The 18,075-nt window shown below is 42.0% G+C and overlaps 1 protein-coding gene across 13 annotated transcripts in view; it reads right to left on the bottom strand.

The window, feature by feature from the left end:
* Positions 1-1,257: 1,257 nt before the first annotated feature.
* nrcama (neuronal cell adhesion molecule a) overlaps positions 1,258-18,075 on the bottom strand; it is a 421,555-nt gene continuing 404,737 nt past the window's right edge. For all 13 annotated transcript variants that reach the window (XM_072267965.1, XM_072267972.1, XM_072267976.1 and 10 more), the window contains one exon: positions 1,258-4,472. In XM_072267965.1, coding sequence (XP_072124066.1) covers positions 4,238-4,472 — 235 coding nt within the window. In that variant the 3' untranslated portion in view covers positions 1,258-4,237. The remainder of the gene's footprint in view (positions 4,473-18,075) is intronic.

Raw genomic sequence — 18,075 nt, forward strand, 5'->3', positions numbered from 1 at the left:
GAGAAAACTGCAGTACCTGTACCTGAAAGAAACCTGCGAGAACATGCAAACTCCACACAAACAGGTCCAGATTAAACTTGGATCGTTGCTCCTTGATGCTCCTTTTTTCATATTAGTTGATCATACTCCAGTGGAGGTTAGGGAGGCACAGTGGTTCAGCTCGTAAAGCCATTGAGCTCAGCTCCAGAGATCCAGGTTCAATCCTGACTTTGGGTGCTGCCTGTGTTGGGTTTGCCCATTCTCCCTGTGACCATGTGGGTTTTCTCCCATATCCCAAATACTGCTGTTTAGTAGGTTAATCAGTCAAGGCAAATTGTCCCCAGTTTGTAGATAAGTGGAAGGGTCTGGGGGAAGTTGTAGAGAATGTGGGAAAAATGAAAAAAAATGCAATGAATGTAGGATTGGTTTAACTGGGTGGCCAATGGTCAGTGTGGACTCAGTGGGCTGAAGAGCCTATTTCAGTTCCGACTCTGTGACGCCAGCATTGATATCAAAATGCCCTCCAACTACAGTGAGGTGTTGCCATAATTTCACACATCATGTTTGGAAATGCTGCTTTCCACAAATAAAATGTTAACCATTTTTCTCAAAACATAGAATTGCTCATTTTTGCAACTGAGCCTGAGTCAGCACAGTTCTGGGCAAAGTGTCTTGGTGGTAGATACAACTGTCCTGCTTTATGTTAGTATGAACATTTGGCATTTAGGGAGTACTTGCACTGCCATCTCTAATGATAGGTGTAACAACGGCATCTCTTTCTGACTAGAGAACTGTCAGATACTTCAATCTTTGCAATGACAATCTGAGGTAAGTCTAAATATCATGCATTGCATTGGATCTCAACACAGAGCGATGGTTAGACCAAACTCAATGAGCTCAGTCACCACAGTCTAACATCACTGACACTCCAATGACTGAAGGAAATTTAGCAGTACCCGAGATTTGACATTTTAGATTCAACATCGGACACTGAGTGGACTTCAAGGTCCTGGGATTTTGAAGAAGAGATGCACATTGTTGGCCTCCAATGATCCCATCATCAGCATCACAAATACATACTGTCTGGCCGTGAATGCATTGCTGTTTCTAGAACCTCTGTGCATAGTCAAACTGCATTTCTTGTGTCAGTGACTGAGAGAATATGTCAACAGCTATAAAGGGGTTTCAGATCATTTTAAGAATTTTAAAGACACATTGAAATGCACACAATCATCTCAGAAACAAATCAAGATAGGCCCAAAAAGTGAAAGTCTAGAGCACATTTATTTTCCCATTTGCTTCTTTTATTCCAATACAAAATCAGTAAACTTACTGGCGATGCAGAGCAACAAGGCATAGCAGATACCTTCCAATCCTACTGCATGCCTTCCCATGCAAAGAGAAATCTCACATCCACATCACCAGCACTCAAAATTAATTTTGACCCACCAGCCTCAATACCAAGTCTCACAAGAGACGCCCATTACCGCATTGAATCTGCCAAGACTAAGATGTCCCACGGACTGTTTCCTGGCTCCTGTCCTGTCCCATCAGTTAACTGGGAGGGAAAAAAACAATAGCTCCAAAAGCAATTTATTTTTTTTAAAGAGGCATTTTGCAAGTGGCGACTATTTTGAATAAGGAGTGAGAATTAGTCTTTCCCACACTGTAAGCAGTTCCCAGAGAAGCAGAATGTAATCTTGGAAGTGAGATATCCCAGTTAATCAAAAACAGAATACTCCACAGCCAGTGACTTTGCAGTGTTACAGATCAGCAGCAAAAAAAAAATGCAGTGAGAGAATAAAACTTTTAAACAAATGGTTAGATTTTTGGAGATTTCTTCCCCTGGGCTTCAGACCCCAAATGCTCCACCCAAGTAGAACACAGACATATTCACCCATATGTTTATAACAAGGAAACTAAATGGGCATTCATGGTGGAATCCCAAAGATTTTCTCCTGGGTGCTCCTAACCAAGAGGTTAAATACAAAGAGGAAACTCTGGAGCTACTCAACAGGTCTGTCTGTACTTCTGGAAAAAGAAATAGAGCTGATATTTTAAATTGATGACCCTTCATCAGAAATGGAAGAAGTTGGATATTAACAAAGTTTTATGCAGCCACATGGGTGGGAATTGCTGGTGGCTTTGGGAATGTAAAAGGGAAGATCTGTGATGTGAAAGCGAGGAGGTGTGACAAGACAAGAAGGTAGGAATGGGTCAAGTGGAAATGGAAATGGAAAAAGCTGAATCAACTGCAATTGCCAATAAAATACTATTATCTGAAATTATTAAATTTGTTGTTTAGTCTGAAAGTGAGTAAAGAAGTGCTGAATTAGAAGTTGAGTTGTTGATCCTCAAGTTTAGTATTGGATGTCCAGGTGAGGGGAATGAACCAGTCATGGGTCAAGGAAATAAATTAATGGGTGACTAGAAGTTGGAGTTGCTTTTGTGGACTCAACAAAAGTGCTTCAGGAATCAGTCATCCAGACTGGGTTTGTTCTTCCTGATGTTGCAGAGTTTGCATTGTGTGCCATGCAGAAATGAAACTCTGTTTCAGTTGTGAAGAGTGTTTGTTGCCCAGGAGAGCAAATAATGACTGCGAAAGACTAAGTGCTGCATCACCCAAAAGAAAAGATGCCGTATTATGGTAGTGTGGTGTTAAGTGTTATTGAGGAGTGGACCACAGTGCCTTGGAGGGACTAATTCCTTTGTAAAGATGAAAGAGATGTGTTTGATGGTGATGTGATGATGATATGGTGGTGAAAATAGCAAAGAATGATCTACTGCATGTAAGTAGCAGAAGCAGGAGTAGCCATTCAGCTGCTTGTACCTATTCCACAATTCAATATGATCATACCTTATTGAATATGGAGAAGGTTAATACAGTAAGATTTATAGTTAATCATTGGAGACTTAAGGAAAATACTGGAGGGTTGACAACCCTAGCACTAAATCCTATGCACTCAGTTGAGAACATTTCACTTCATACACAAGGCAAACCGAGCTGCAATAGGGCAATGTTGAAGCCCGTGGTATTGACACGTTAAAGCATATTTACAAAATACAACACAATATCTACAACAAAAAGAAGCTTGATTAAACTTGATGCAAGTTATGAAGGAAAGAAAATGGCAAACAAACAACGTTCTTGCAACCAAGGGCTTGTAATCCCAATTCATTTAATCCCCATACTTCACGACTAATGTCCACAAAAGATTTGGATAGAACAAAGAAAAATCACTTTTAGTTAAAAAAAAGGCCACACTGACTTTTTCTTCTTTCAATTTGGATCTTAGAAGGCAGTGAAACAAACTATAATAGGTAGTTATGAAGGAAGGTAAATGCCATACTGAATTGTGGTGTGTGGCATCCTTGCATTAGAGTATTTGTGTTAAAAGTGGCCAGTTTTAATTTACATAGAAAGGTGTGTAAGGCTTTGAGAGGTTTAATGTGCTCATATCATTAGAGTGTGAATTGTGCCCATCAGTGTGGTGATATAAGAACTTTGCAGTTCTCTCATAATTGGAGAAAGTATTCCCTCTTGCTTTCTCTGTTGATAGAATAGGAACTACAACATTATGGTACAAACAAGAGGCTCGGTTACCATCCCAAAACATTCCATTTTAAATCCACTGGGATCCAATACAATCAACCCCCTCCCATTTTTTTGCTGTCTTGCAAAAAAGACACAAACAGTTGTTATACATTCAAAGAAAAGTCATTACCACCTTCACAACAATGTCCCACCGACATTGGCAAGCTCTAGAATACCAATCGAACACTGACGACAAAACGAGGTTCATTTTCAGTCACTGCACAGTGCACTTTATAAACAAATATTATACAGACCACTGTCATCACAGCATACACTCATCTATCTTAGGTGGCAGTGAGATAAACGTTGTTCTCATGCACTATGTTAGCGCAAACCAAGAGGACATGAAGAAGTGGAATCCAACATATGATGTGCCAAAGTTGAATGCTATACACACAGGAGATGAACTTCTGTTCCAGATTAGTGTTCAATAATTCCCAATCCCTTCTCTCTTCAGCTTCAGTCCTGAAAACTCATATTACGTTTTCCCTCCTTTTGTTTTGGTTCATCTGTACACTCTGAATATTTAGGCACTAACTTCCCATCATTCCTTTATTTCTGAACGTGCATGTAATGACAAGTCAGGAGATAAAGTGTAAATGGATAAACTCTACGATTTATTGGTGCATGGGGTGTTGGATGATTCCACAGCTTCCCCTCGTGTTAGACAAAGGAGTTCATGGCATTGACCGGGGACGGGGCTTCAGAGCTCTCGTTGCCCTCCACCGTTTCCTTTTCCTTCTTTCCACTGTACTGTCCAATAAAAGAGCCATCTTCATTGAACTGCCCTTCCCCACCTTCACCGTAGTCAACCAAGCTGTCATCACTCACGCCCTTCTTAACCGTCCCGTCAGAAGGTGTCCGGCTACCTTTAAGTGGCTTATGGTCCTCTGTGTCACTGGAAAGGAGGATGACATTTAATAGAGGTGCAAGCTTTTTTAAAAGTGAACACAATGCAAAGTCAATATATGTACCAGCAGCCATATGCATTACTAGAGTCAACCATATGAATGAAATGGGAAGTTGTTCTAATAAGGCATACTCCACTGCACTATATAACATCCTCAGTGCAGATAGTTAATGCACACATTGAGTCTGATTGATCTCATATCTCACTTCATTTACTAGCAACTGTTTACAATTCCAATTCAAAATGTCTCAAAGATAGTAAGAATCATGGAATTGAGTGAGCATTTCATGGAATGATATGTTTCACTATCAAGGGAATGGTGGCAGGATTTATCAAGTGGAGAATGATGTTTATAAGATCCTTTTCTAGCCCAGGGTAAGCCTGCTGAGGTGGATACATTGCTACTGGGCGGCCATTGTAATGACCAGCATTTCTGTTCAGCTTGGTTATTTATTGTCCTGTTTAGCACTTACAAGTGACACTGTAGGTTAATTGAGATGCAAAGTAGGAACAAATTCAATGTACATACATCTTTGACCTTTGGGCTGGAAAAGGGATGAAGAAGTTAGTTTGCAGAAGTCGTCAGCAGATGGGTTATATGAAAGTGAGAAAGGAAATGTTTTGAAAGGGAGAGAGTTTGTGTTCAGCTCATTCGATGGAGAGGTTAAGCAAATGTTTCAGGTGCATTCGAGTCATTTGGTGTTACTTAAGGCATGCCAGACTTTCAGTGCCTCCTTACCTTTCCAGAGACCTACATTTTCCATTAAAGAATGCAGAAAAATAAATGAAAACAGTCAGAACAAGCAGCAAGCTCAGTCTGTTGTCAGCTGCGCAAAGTTCTTGGACTTCTGGCATACTTTTAAATAAGAGAGCACATCTAAAAGCTACATTAGGAACAGTGAAGAAGAAACCAATGGAAACTGAAAGAGAACTGAATGCAAGGCTTGCTATTCCACATATCTGCCCTGGTGTTGCTCCATAGACAAATCAAATGTTGTAACCTCCATAGACAGGCGGCGCAGTGGAAGAGTCTACGAGACCGGGGTGGAGGTGGGGGGGGGGTTGCAGGGGCGGGGGGGGGGGTGTCCCATCCCACTCCACATGCAGGTTTTGCAAGAGATTTCATGCTGGATTCTGAAACCTTCCAATTAAAGACAATTTTTCCCACTATGTAGTGGGAACCTACAGTGAAATGGGAACTTGCCGATTTAGCTTGAACTAGTTCCATAGTGCTATTAAATCTGCAGTAATGCATCAGTGATAATGATATGTTTAAGCAAAATTCAAGAACGGCTTGGCTACCATTAGGAACAGGAAAGTGAATTTGCTGTATTGAATATCTTCAACTATACTCCGTACTTTTTTTTAAAAACAAGACTTCCATTAATATCACATTCTTCAAGAACCAAAGCACTTTAAGGTGAATGAAGTCAAACAGCACAGAAACAGGCCTTTTGGCCAATGGAGTTTGTACTGACCATCAACACTAATCCTACATTATTCCAGCTTTTGCTTCCCCTCACATTCTCACCAATCCTTCACAGGTTCTGTCACTCATTCAGCAGCTTATTAGCCAACAAACTCGCATTCCTTTTGGTTTGTGGGAGGAAAGTGGAGTGTCCGGAGGAAATCCACGCAGTCACAAGGAAAACATGGATTCTCCACACAGTCAGGACAGAAGGTTGGGACCAAACTTGGCTCTCTGATGCCATGAGGTAGTAGTTCAACTAAATATGTCACCTTTTTGAAGTTTAGTCACTATTATACAATAGGAATCACAGCAAACAAATTTCACACAACCAATGTGAAAACAACAGGATTATGTTTGTGACATTGGTTTTTGAGGATAAAAGCCAAGCAATATCCATTCAATTGGACAGGTAAGCTACCAAATAACATCATGGAATTCAAACTGATTATACAGGAAACAGATTCCAAACCCTAGGAAGTAACAGGGAAAGTGGAGCACAATGAGTATTTGCTGGATGGAGGAAAGACAAGCACAGGAGCAGAAAGAATCTTTTGCGACTTCCCCAAATAGAGCCAAGCCTCTGATGAAGCATGAAATTTCAGAGCAGAGAACCGTAGGATTCAGTTCTTGTGTCGAACTGCTTGATCCAAGCCATGACATGTTGTGGAATGGTTCCTGACTTTGCATCAAGTGAACATCCCAGAAATGGGCGGCTTGCAGGTGGGGTGGGTTCGAGGGGAACATGCCCAGTCGTGATGGCTACTGACGTCGGGCTACCTACCAACAAGGACCTCCTGGGATCGCACATGAAGCATGTAAGTAGGGCAGCTGCCCTGTGCAAGTATTCCCCTACAACCCTACAACAGGAGACAGGGTCAGCAGAGGATAAGGGAATGCAGCAACATTAGCGCTGACCAATGCGGTGCTGACGACACCCCAGGAGCAAGCTCACCATGTTTAGATGTGTTAATTACTTTGGATAACAAGAGCTCTGCTCCCATCCTTGGTCACATAGTGCTATATTTTTTGGCCAATTATGCAATCGTTACCTTGACATTATTATTTTAAATTCCTGCCACTAATTTTGAAACATGACTGGCTTGTTAATGAAAATACACATTCAGTGAGAAGTGAATATTTTTCACTTCAAAGAATAGCAGAGAAAGAACAAATAGACAAAGGAAAACACCAAACATCTTCAAACAGAAATAAAGAGAAGTCTTTGAGCACAGTTCAGGATATAATACTGGAAGAAAGAAGAAGAGAATTGAAACAGACATAATTTTTGCCTCTTCTCTTGTGCTGGTGTGAACTCAGATTGTGGAGGAGTTCAGGAGGTTCCCATGGTGACTGAAGTAAATGGTTAAATGTGATGAACCAGGAAGGAAGCTCTCCAGCAATAGGATTGCCATGGGCCTTCCACAGATGATGGTTTTGATGCAAACTGTGGTATGCAAAAGCCAAGTGAATTGTTCCATACTTTAGTGTAGTTATCTTCTGTGCAGGTCAGACAAAGGATGGCATATTGTCATAAGCACAACTGAGTTTTTCATTTCATCTATGCTACATGCCCTTGTGCAAATGACAATAAACTCAACTTGGACTTTCTTCTTAAATGGTCTTTTGTGAAGCAGTGTGTTTATAATAACAACCTGACAAATGCTTTTACTGACAATGGTTTTTATTTCAATACTTCTTTTTAGTAACAAATTTCCAGTTTTCAAACTATTTACAGTATATGGCAGAATTCCAAAGTACATTAATTGGTGGAAAAATACTTTTAAGATATGTTGTGATTGTGTAAAGCACTATCGACAAGGGATTCAGTTGCAGTTTAAACTGTTCCGTGAATGGAAATCACCTCTCCTCTCACCCCCACCCCAGGGTGAAATTTGATAGTGATCACTCCTGGGTTGCTACACATCTCTCCGGAAATTTGATGCACACCAGAGATGCATGGGGTGATATCACAGGCATGCAGCACTGCGTTGGGAGCACTACAACAGAACCGGGATCATCTCATCCTCAGGTTTTCCCAGGACTGGGAAAGACTAGGGTGCCTGCAGAAAGATCACCATACTCTATTGCACTGCTCTCTTCCCATCTCCACCACCCACCCACCCCCCAGAAATTACTTCCACCTTGCAGTAGAACAAATGCCAGGCCTGGCAGATGATTCTGCTCCACAAAACTGCCCCCCCACCAAATGATTTACCTGATTTTAACTTCCATCTTCATACTCACAACATCCCAAATGCCTGATCCTTTTTCCACCTTCAGCTGCTGGTCCCGGTCCCAGCCCAACATGCCTTCAAGGAGTTGGGCTACAGTGCCCATTCCACACCTCGTTGAAGTTCAGGGATAGTTGTGCCAGTGGCTGTCAGTCCCTGAGCCCACCATTGGAGTGCAGCACTGAGCAGCTCTCCTCAGTGCAGAAATACATACCTGTGACATTATTCACTCAAGATCACCAATCAAGATGGCTGTGCCTTTCCAGCACACACAATACAATGCACCAGCCTTTCCTCTTATCTACGAGCTAACCTGTCTTTCTTCTCCCATCCCTCACACCTCCGCAAAATAATCGTGTCCATTTCACCCGTCTCCTGCAACTTTTATCCTACTGCTATCAAACTGCTATCCCATTCCAATGAAAGGTTAGTGGAAGACTAACTTTGCCCTTCTCTTCCCTGAGATGCTGTCTGACCTTATGCCTATTTCCAGAATTCTGTTATATTTCACACAACTTTCCTTCTTAGCCCTGTGTTCTTAACATTGCCAATACATCTGCAAGTGCTGTCCAAAATCCCTCCTCCCTCAAATATCAAAAGCTCCACTGCTTCCACCTGTGAGCTGCCACACAAGTCTATCCCCTTCCTCTTCAAAGTCCCTGAGCTTATGCTCTCTCCTGTAATTGTGGAGACAGCTTTCTTACCCCTTCTTGATTTCATCATCAATTAAGTTTGTGCCCCACTTGCAGTATCCAGATGGTTCTAATTCTCAATATGGTCAATCTGTCTCTCCACTACCTTCTCAACAGGTTGACATCTAAAACTTTGACAAACTTCTTTAAATGTGTGGTGGAGAGTACGTTGATTGGCTGCATCACAGCCCGGTGTGGAAATATCAATACCCTTGAACAGGAAACCCTACAAAATGTAATGGATACAGCCCAGTCCATCACGGATAAAGTCCTGTCACCTTTGTGCAACATCTACATGAAGCATTGTCGAGGGAGAGAAGCATCCATCATCAGGGACCCCCCCACCACTCAGATCATGCTCTTCTCACTGCTGCCATCAGGAAGAAGGTGCAGGAACCTCAGGACTTGCACCACCAGGCTAAGGAACAGTTGTTAGCCCTCAACCATCAGGCTCTTGAACCAAAGGGGATAACTTCACCTGCCCCGTCATTGAAATGTTCCAACAACCCATGGGCTCACTTTCAAGGACTCTTCATCTCATGTTCTCGATATTTATTGTTTATTTACTATTATTATTTCTTTCTTTTTGCATTTGCTCAGTTTGTTGTGTTTTGCTCACTGGTTGAACACCCAAGTTGGGGTGTTATTTCATTGATTCTGTTATGGTTATTATTCTATTACGGATTTATTGAGTATGCCCAAAATTAATCTCAGGATTGTATCTAGTGACATATACATACATGGATAAAAAAATTTACTTTGAACCTATCACATTGTTCATTGCATTGGTTTTTAGTGTATCCCCACATTCAACGCCAAGGAATCCCCCTGCAGTGCCCCTTCCCCACTCTAGCACCATTGTCAGTGGCACCTATGTGAAGCCTATTAATACATTATCTGAAAATGATGTGCAAAATACTTTGATGTCCTGCCACCTGCTTCCCTGTTAGAACTCTCAAACACTACACTGTTTGTAAATAGGAAAGGACGAGCAGAAAGTTCTTCCAACTAAATATCTGTCAGAATGAATACATTCTTTTCAGTCTCTGTTACGTGTACTCTTACTACTGATTCCGCTGTCCCCCCAACTAATCAGACTGGGTTCAAACTTGATTCTAAACTAAATGAAAATCTGATCACATCCCCATAGCATAACTCAAATTAACAGGGACATTACTAAGATCTCATAATGACACTACTTAGATCCGTAATTATTCCAACTGATCTAATTTCCAAGCCATTACTCTGGGATGAGTAATTACCAGGACTCATAATTACTAACTCTGATCATATCTACATTTGAGGACAAGAATCACTGACTCATCTCCCTAGCAGTGTCCCACTTACTTGTCTCATTTCTCCAGTCACTGAAACTTTCACCCCATCATGTTTTATCCAGACATGGTGATTTCAATGCATCTCGTGTCAGCCAATGTTCTACCTTTTGTTGACTTAATATCCTTCATATAACTCTTTCCTAAACACTGGTCCCTCTACAACCCACTCCTTGCTAAATTACATGTCTCTGATGAAGCACTGCGTCACTTCTACTTTTCTCTTCCTTTTTGTTCCTCGGACCCCTTTATGAATTTGCTATTTTTATCGCTGTAATAACTTCCAGTCATACAACCTTGAGATCTTTTTGCAATAAAAACTACGTGCTGCTGAAACTCAGCAGGCCAGGAAGTCGCTGTGGAAAGAGAAGTACTCAGCATTTGGGTATGCAACTCATCATCAGAATTGCAGATCATTCTGCTGCTTCAGTCCAAACCACGTGAGCATTATTGCTACTTATGACATTATTGCTACTTATTACATATCTGTAGCCTTGGGCATCAAAGCCCTAGGCTCTGAAACTCCCTCTATAAACCCACCACCCTTCTTTTCTTTAAGACAGCGCTTCAAACTTACCTTTCATTTCCTACATGACAATAGTGAGAACAAAAATACATCTTTGGCTGCAATTTTTTAAGCTGACCCGAGACTGTAATATTTATCAAAATTAAAATCTTTCCTTTTTTAACCTTACCAAATGCAAGCTTCCTCATGCAAGCTCCTTGTAAAGTCACTTCATGTGGCTTGGCATAATGTTTAAATGAAGCACACTGGGCCATTTTTCAAAGGTATGACATAAATACCAATGGCTGCTGTTTTTCTTTTCTCTTACGGACCTTCTGGTACAGATTTTGCAATGTGAGCCCATGTGGTTCATGGCATCTCAGGACCGTTTAATGTGGGGTCTCTCGTACCCATATAAAAAAGATCTGATGCATCACCGCGTGGTATGGGGTCTCTGATGCAAAGGATTGAAAAAGGCTGCAGAGGGCTGTAAATTCAGCCAGCTCCACCGTGGGTATAAGCCTTCCCAACCCCGAGGACATCTTCAAAAGGTGGTGCCTCTAGGCAGCATCCATTATTAAAGATTCTCATCATCCGGGACATGCGCTTTTCTCTTCAAGAAGGAGCAAGAAGAACCTGAAGACTCACACTCAAATTTTAGAGACAGGTTTTCCCCCCTCTGCTATCAGACTTCTGAACGGTGCATCAATGTATAAAAGTCACCTCACTAGTCTCCTTTTGCACTATTTATTTATTTCTTATTTTGACATAAATTTTTTGTCTAGTACTGTACAGCTGCATAAAACAACAGATTTTATGACATATGTCAGAGGGAGTAAAGTTGATTCTGATTCGTTAAAATGACAGATAGAAGGATATGGTTATTGGATGTGCTAGTGACTCCTAGTGTGGAGTGTTGGAACTACGTCACCATACACTGGTTCACTTCACCCACTTTCCTCATGCAAGCTCCTGCCTACTTTTGTCCAGGGACACGTGCAGGACTTTAACTGTGCTAACTTTAGAGGGGTGAGTGTTGTCCTGTACATTATGTGGATAAGATGTGAACATGTTCAAAACAGTGCAGCAAGTAGAGCTGCTGCCTCACATCTCCAGTATCCTGGATTCAATCCTCACCTTGGAAGCTGTCTGTGTTGAGTTTACATGTTCAAGAATTTCCTCCAGGTTCTCAGTTTCCTCCCACAGTCTCCCAGGGTTAAATAGCAACTGTAAATTATCCCTCAGATAGGTGGCTGGTAGAATTGATGGAAACGTAGGGAGAAGTTGTTACAGGGAAAATTTGTGGGAATGGGATTGCTCTTGTGCCAACATATAACTGGATGGGCTGAACACCCTTCCTCTATGTTGTAAGGAAATATGGAAATAATCTCATGTTATTTTGGACAATTATTGTGGCCCTACTCACCATGATACTCATGTCATCACCCCCACTTAGTGCATGGCCCTGATTTTACCCAGTGGAAATCCAAGAACTCTTGAGACATCTGGATAGTCAACTGCACCAAATAGCTCAGCAGTAACTTTGAAATATATTGCCCAGTAACTGAATAGTATACTATCTGTATTCATGCTTTGTACAGTCAAGTTCCAACCTTTTTATTCCTACAATATTATAATCTTGCTTCCTCCCCCGCCCTTCCCCTCCAGCTCCACAATCAATTTTGCTTTGGGAGACTATGAATTTACTGGGGGTGTAATTCAGATAAGAAATGCAGGAGGTACGCAGATCAACGTGTCCAAGGTTCTGAAAGATCTATCAACCACGTCAAAAAATACATTCCTTGCTGAACAATGTGGGAAGATCAAGCTTGCTGAAAAGCAATAGGTGAAGCCATTTATTTTTGACCCTCAGTACACATTGTAATCTGATGAAGACAAAGGTAAGGCAACAGCTCTTTGTTGTTCAACTACTATAACATGGCTCAATCAGTGCACTCCAGTTATCTATCAGAAAGAAACTAAGGAAAAAACTGATGTTGCATTTTCCTCATCAAATTCCCCCCTCCTTCTATTTTATGTATCCTCTCTTGCTCCTCCCACACTTGCCCCTCCGAGGTGGTACCTCCCTTTGGGCTAGGTCAAACCAAGGCCTTGTTCCCATGCATGGCTGAGAGCTAATGACTTCAAGAGGAGAAAGTGAAGTACCTGAGGAAGGTGCGGAACTACTGAGTGGCCAAGGGGGTGGGGGAGGGGGAGACAAAATACTCAGCTGAAGGACCGTGCACCAGGCAGGCTCTAGTAGACGAAGTTGAATAAAAATATGTAAATTATTCCTCACATTGGCAAAATTCTGAAGGGAAATGTTTAATTCATTTTGAGTTGTAATTGACAAGACACTATTTTTGGTAAGTTAAATTTACACTGACTATTTATAGCTTTAGTTGAAACTGGGAGGATTAACTTATTAAGTGAAACATGCAGACTCAGTTCTAGCGGCCGAGGTTAGAATTCTCAGTCATTTCCTCTCCTCTGGTGCTAGGAGAGTCGCTGCCTCCCAGCCCCAGTGACCAGGGTCAATCCTGACCTCATGCGTTGTCTATGTGGAGATTATACTTTCTCCCTGTGACTGTTTCTGGCTTTCTTCCACATCCGAAGATGTGTGGGTTGCTAGGTTCACTGGTCGCTGTAAACTGCTTTGTATAGGTGAGTGTTAGGACCTGCAGGTTGGTTGAACACAAAGAAGTAGGATTGTTGTAAGATGGTTGGCACGTACTCAGTAAGCCGAAGGGCCTGTTTCTTTTCACCCATTTAAGAATCTGGACTCGCCGCTGAAAGAGTGATAGAGGCAGAAGTTCTCACCACACTCCTCGAATACGTACTTGAAAAGGTTGGATCTGCAGGACTATGGGTCCACAGCTGGAAGATGAAATTCAGCTGGAGAGCTCCTTTTTTGACCAGCACAAACAAGATAGGCCAAATAGGCTTGTCCAGTGTTGTACTTTATCAATGATTCCACAACTTACACAGGACCAAACAGTGGTGGGAAGAGGACCTAGCTATGATGGTCACCATGGCTGCTCAGCATGTCATTTACTTAATAACTGACCAGCTCAGCTTGGCCCACTTCAGTCCTGAAAGGGTGAGAGGAGGTGGAGGCGATGGAAGTGGGCCAGAGGTGAAGAGTGGGCAATACTATATAATTGGTTGTTACTGCTTTTGGAAGGGTTATAGCAACACTGAGGTTGTCAATAGGCCGGTAATGCCTAGGTTTAATGGTGGGATTTGAACTCAATTCTCTGGATCACAAACATCCTTCAGTGAAAGAAATCTGCCGATTGTGCCCAGCCTGGTCCTTGTGTTGCTGCCCTGCAGTAGTGGGGCAGACAGAAATGGGCATGAAATGCTGGACCAGGCCACGCCCCGTGAACGTCTCAACAATCAGTCCTGTTCTGCAACGCCATCCAGTCAGCTGCCATTTGAACATGTTTTTCAATAAATTCTAACACTGCAGGAAGACCAAGATGATCATGGCATACTTGGAAAATAGGATCCAAAACCCCAGTATGGTCAGGACATCTGCTGAGTGGTAAGGCATCTCCCTATTGTCTAGACAAATTATTCTGCCTAACAGTGCAAGTGTTCGGCACTGGAGATGACCCTTCACAACCCAACTTGACATTTCAACAGAATATTGAAGTTATTCTGTAAAGTTGGGAAGGGTAATGTCTCATGCCTCGACTCAGTTCAGAAAGAGAATGCCATGCAGTCCTTCAGAATATTCTGCTGTTCACTTTGATCCTGGGCAAACTATTTACCTGATTTGCCTTCCTATCATTTAACAAGGTGCCACGGTAGCATAGCAGTTAGCACAGTATTTTTACAGCTCGAGGCAGCAGAGTTTGGAGTTCAATTCTGGCGTCCTCTGTAAGGAGTTTGTACGTCCTTCCTGTGAATGCGTGAGTTTCCTCCGGGTGCTCCGGTTTCCTCCCACAGTCCAAAGATGTACCGATTAGTAGGATAATTGGTTGTTGTGGATTGTCCTGCGATTAGGCTAGTGTTAAATAGGGGGGATGCCGGGTGGAACGGCTTGATGGGCCAGAAGGGCCTGTTCTGCACCGTATCTCTAAATAAAAATTTTTTAAAAAGCTGAAATTAAAACAAAGTTAACTGGGCAGCATTGTGGTGTAGCAGTTATTGTTGCTTCCTCACAACTCCAGGGGCAGTCATGGCCTCTGGCGCTGTCTTTGTAGAGTTTGCGCATTCTCCGTGACTCTGTGGATTACGACTGCAACCTCCGGTCTCCTCCTGCTACCCGAACATGGGTGGGTTGGCAGGTAATTGTACACTACCCCTGGGGTAGACAGGCATGTGAGAGAGAAAGGGTTATTCAGAAACAAAAAAAAAGTGGATTGGGATTGTTTGGAGAGCTGGCATAGACTAGATGGGCTAATTCTATGTCATGAAAAATATGAAAATAGTCTCCACAGCATTGAGAATTGAATATCAGATCTTTACCAACCTTGAGTTATGAAGCATATCATGGACTGGCATTAAAGTTAAGGTTATGCCCTTGTTCCAGCCTTTCTACAGGAGGTGATATTTCCCCTTTATTCATACAAATTAATCCTACAACTGCCTTAAATACTCAGATTGGCCCTCAATCTTCCACTCTCGAGGCTAGTCAATCTGACCCTTTTCACTACTATTCTGTTGAATCTGTCTTGCCTCCCCAACAAACTGAACATATAAGTTCTGTGGTGTAGTGTCCCAGAAGTAAATGCGGGATCTAAATGGGGTTTCATCCAAACTTTGTATAATGCAAATTCTATGAACAATGCTTGATATGAAGGTCATCAGAGAGTTCTAACAGAGTTAGAAGTTGCATTATACAAAGTTTGGTTAGACCTCATTTAGCACTTCGAGGTGAAGGCTGCCATTCCATTCTTCTTTTCTTGATTGTTTTCAGCTGGCCACTAATAACGTCAGCGTATGAACCTTTAAATCTCTGTGATGCTCCATACTCCATTGCTCCAAGATGTAAAATGGATGGAATAAGTCCCTACATTTCATTATCCTTTTGATTAAGAAAGAAAAAGTTAGTTCTGGACTTTCTCAATGATTCCATCGAAGAAAAGGATGGAAGAATATCAGGTCCTGTGCAGAACCAAGCCTGAACTGAATAATCCTGCATAGGATTAAAATCAGCCTCAATGCCTCTGGTTTAAGGAGGGCAGGTGAATCGCCCATCACACTAAAGCTACCGTAATGGAACCGCCTTTAGGCTGTGTCTGATTTAGCAAGTAAAGGATGGTCGTCAAGGTTGGTTACTGGAGCAACAACGGTGGAACTGTGCTGCAGATAGCAGTCAAAGTCTTGGAACCAATGATCAGATGGTACAAAATTCTGGGGGAGGAAAATGTGCTGGAGAGGAAGAAACAGTTGCCTTTGTGCGTCTGTGCTTTGTACTTCATTCTACTTTGTACTTCATTTGTAATTCATTCTATTTTGCAAACTGTGGTACATGTAAGGTGTTGAAAACAAGCTCATGTTCTGCAAGAAATGTGAGAATCAGTTCTCAGAGATTTAATCAATAACAGCAGAATCAAGTTAGAGGTCCAACATATTTAGTGGAGTTTCAGCATTTGAGACAAGCAACATTATTAGCCAGAAGAAAATAACCCTCCATCTTAGCACAAGCTTATTTACCTTCATTTCCATTAGGGTGCAACGATTTCCACTTTCATTTTTAATCATTCCCGTTCCCGATTCACTCTCCTTTTTGAATTTGGTGGGGTTTGACACTCCCATACTGTCGCTGATATCTCAGTACAGTCCCACTCATCTGGTCATCCTGGAGGGGGAGTACTCTGGGAGGAGAGGGGCTCACCTCTCAGAACAACAATCTACGGGGGGTGATTTGATTCATTCATCTTGGTCCCAAGTCCACCGAGGGCATCCACTGATATCTAAACCTATAGGTCCACAACAGGCCACAGAGTGGGACTACCCTTTGATTCAGTGAAAACCTAACAGGTAAAGACTTGGAAGAAATTTGACATCCTTTCTTGACGCTGTTCCAATTTCCCCCATATGAACCTCCTGTTGCTTTGAACTGAAAGCAGTGTCAGGATCTTTAAGTCATGCTCTAAGCAAGTGACCTTACCCTATTCCACCTCACTGATAATGACATCAGAGCCCACCAATTTATAATCAGTTGCACCCTAAAGTTTTGTAGAAATAGCAAGGTAATGGAGATAAATAGCAATAAAGAGCTAATTATACACAATAGGGGTACAATATATACATATATATATATATCTCTGCAAATAAATAGGCAACGTACATCAACATCATTAAGCTCATACAGTTTAAAAATCTTACAAAATGGGAAAATGTTTGTACAGATGAAATAACGATTACAAGAACACATAAGGCTTTAATATCACAATATTGCTTTGAAGATAATGCACATCACTGTGTATTAAAAGGACAAAGTTTTACTGAACAGTGATCAGCCAAACTGCTTTTCATTAAATTTATCGAAAGCATAACGTGTAGCCATCAGTAAGTGTCAAGATGCCAGAGAGTCTTCTCTGTATTGATATAAAAGTAGAGACCCATCTCTCTTTTCAAAGCTGCCCCTTTTCCCTGAAAGGCTGGGAACCAGAGCCTCAGATTTAGATTTATTTATTTATCACCCGTACATCCAGACACACAGTGAAATTAGTCATTTGTGTTAATAACCAACACAATCTAAGGCTGTGCTGAGGGCACCCCACAAGTGTTGCCACACATTCTCTGCTGACATAGTATGCCCACTCTGATTTCTGGAAGGTGATTAGAGTATTCCCAACCCTCACGTCATCCCTTACCATCATACCAATCCTTAGTCAGAATCCTACATTACAAACAGAGTTGATATAAGGAAAACATAGGAGACACTTGGCCTTGATCTCACTGTAGGTGGGAAAACGCATCAAGTGTGGGGGTGCCTGCGAATCTGTAAAGGGATATTCTGGACAGCAGAATGGGACTGTGATTTTACGCAGCTCAATTACATGCTCCCACTTCCTGTTGGAGCGCTCTGCTGGCTGAGGTGTCAGAGCTCCACAGACACATTCATTTTCAATCCAATTTCAAGATGTGCATGCAGAATCCCTTCCCCTTAAGAAACCAGCCATTAATGTCAGTTTCCACGGCAACACAGATCATATCCATTGCCACTTCTGCCCCTATCTCTGCTAATCTTGGGAAGGAAAGGGTTAACATATGAAGAGCGCTTGATGGCCTGGACTTGTACTTGCTGGAGCTTAGAAGAATGAGAGGGTATTCTCATTGGCACTTATGGAATATTGAAGGGCCTAGCTAAAGTGGACGTGGAGAGGATGCTTCCTATA

The sequence above is a fragment of the Mobula birostris genome, chromosome 9, assembly GCF_030028105.1.
Source record: "Mobula birostris isolate sMobBir1 chromosome 9, sMobBir1.hap1, whole genome shotgun sequence".
NCBI lineage: Eukaryota > Metazoa > Chordata > Chondrichthyes > Myliobatiformes > Myliobatidae > Mobula > Mobula birostris.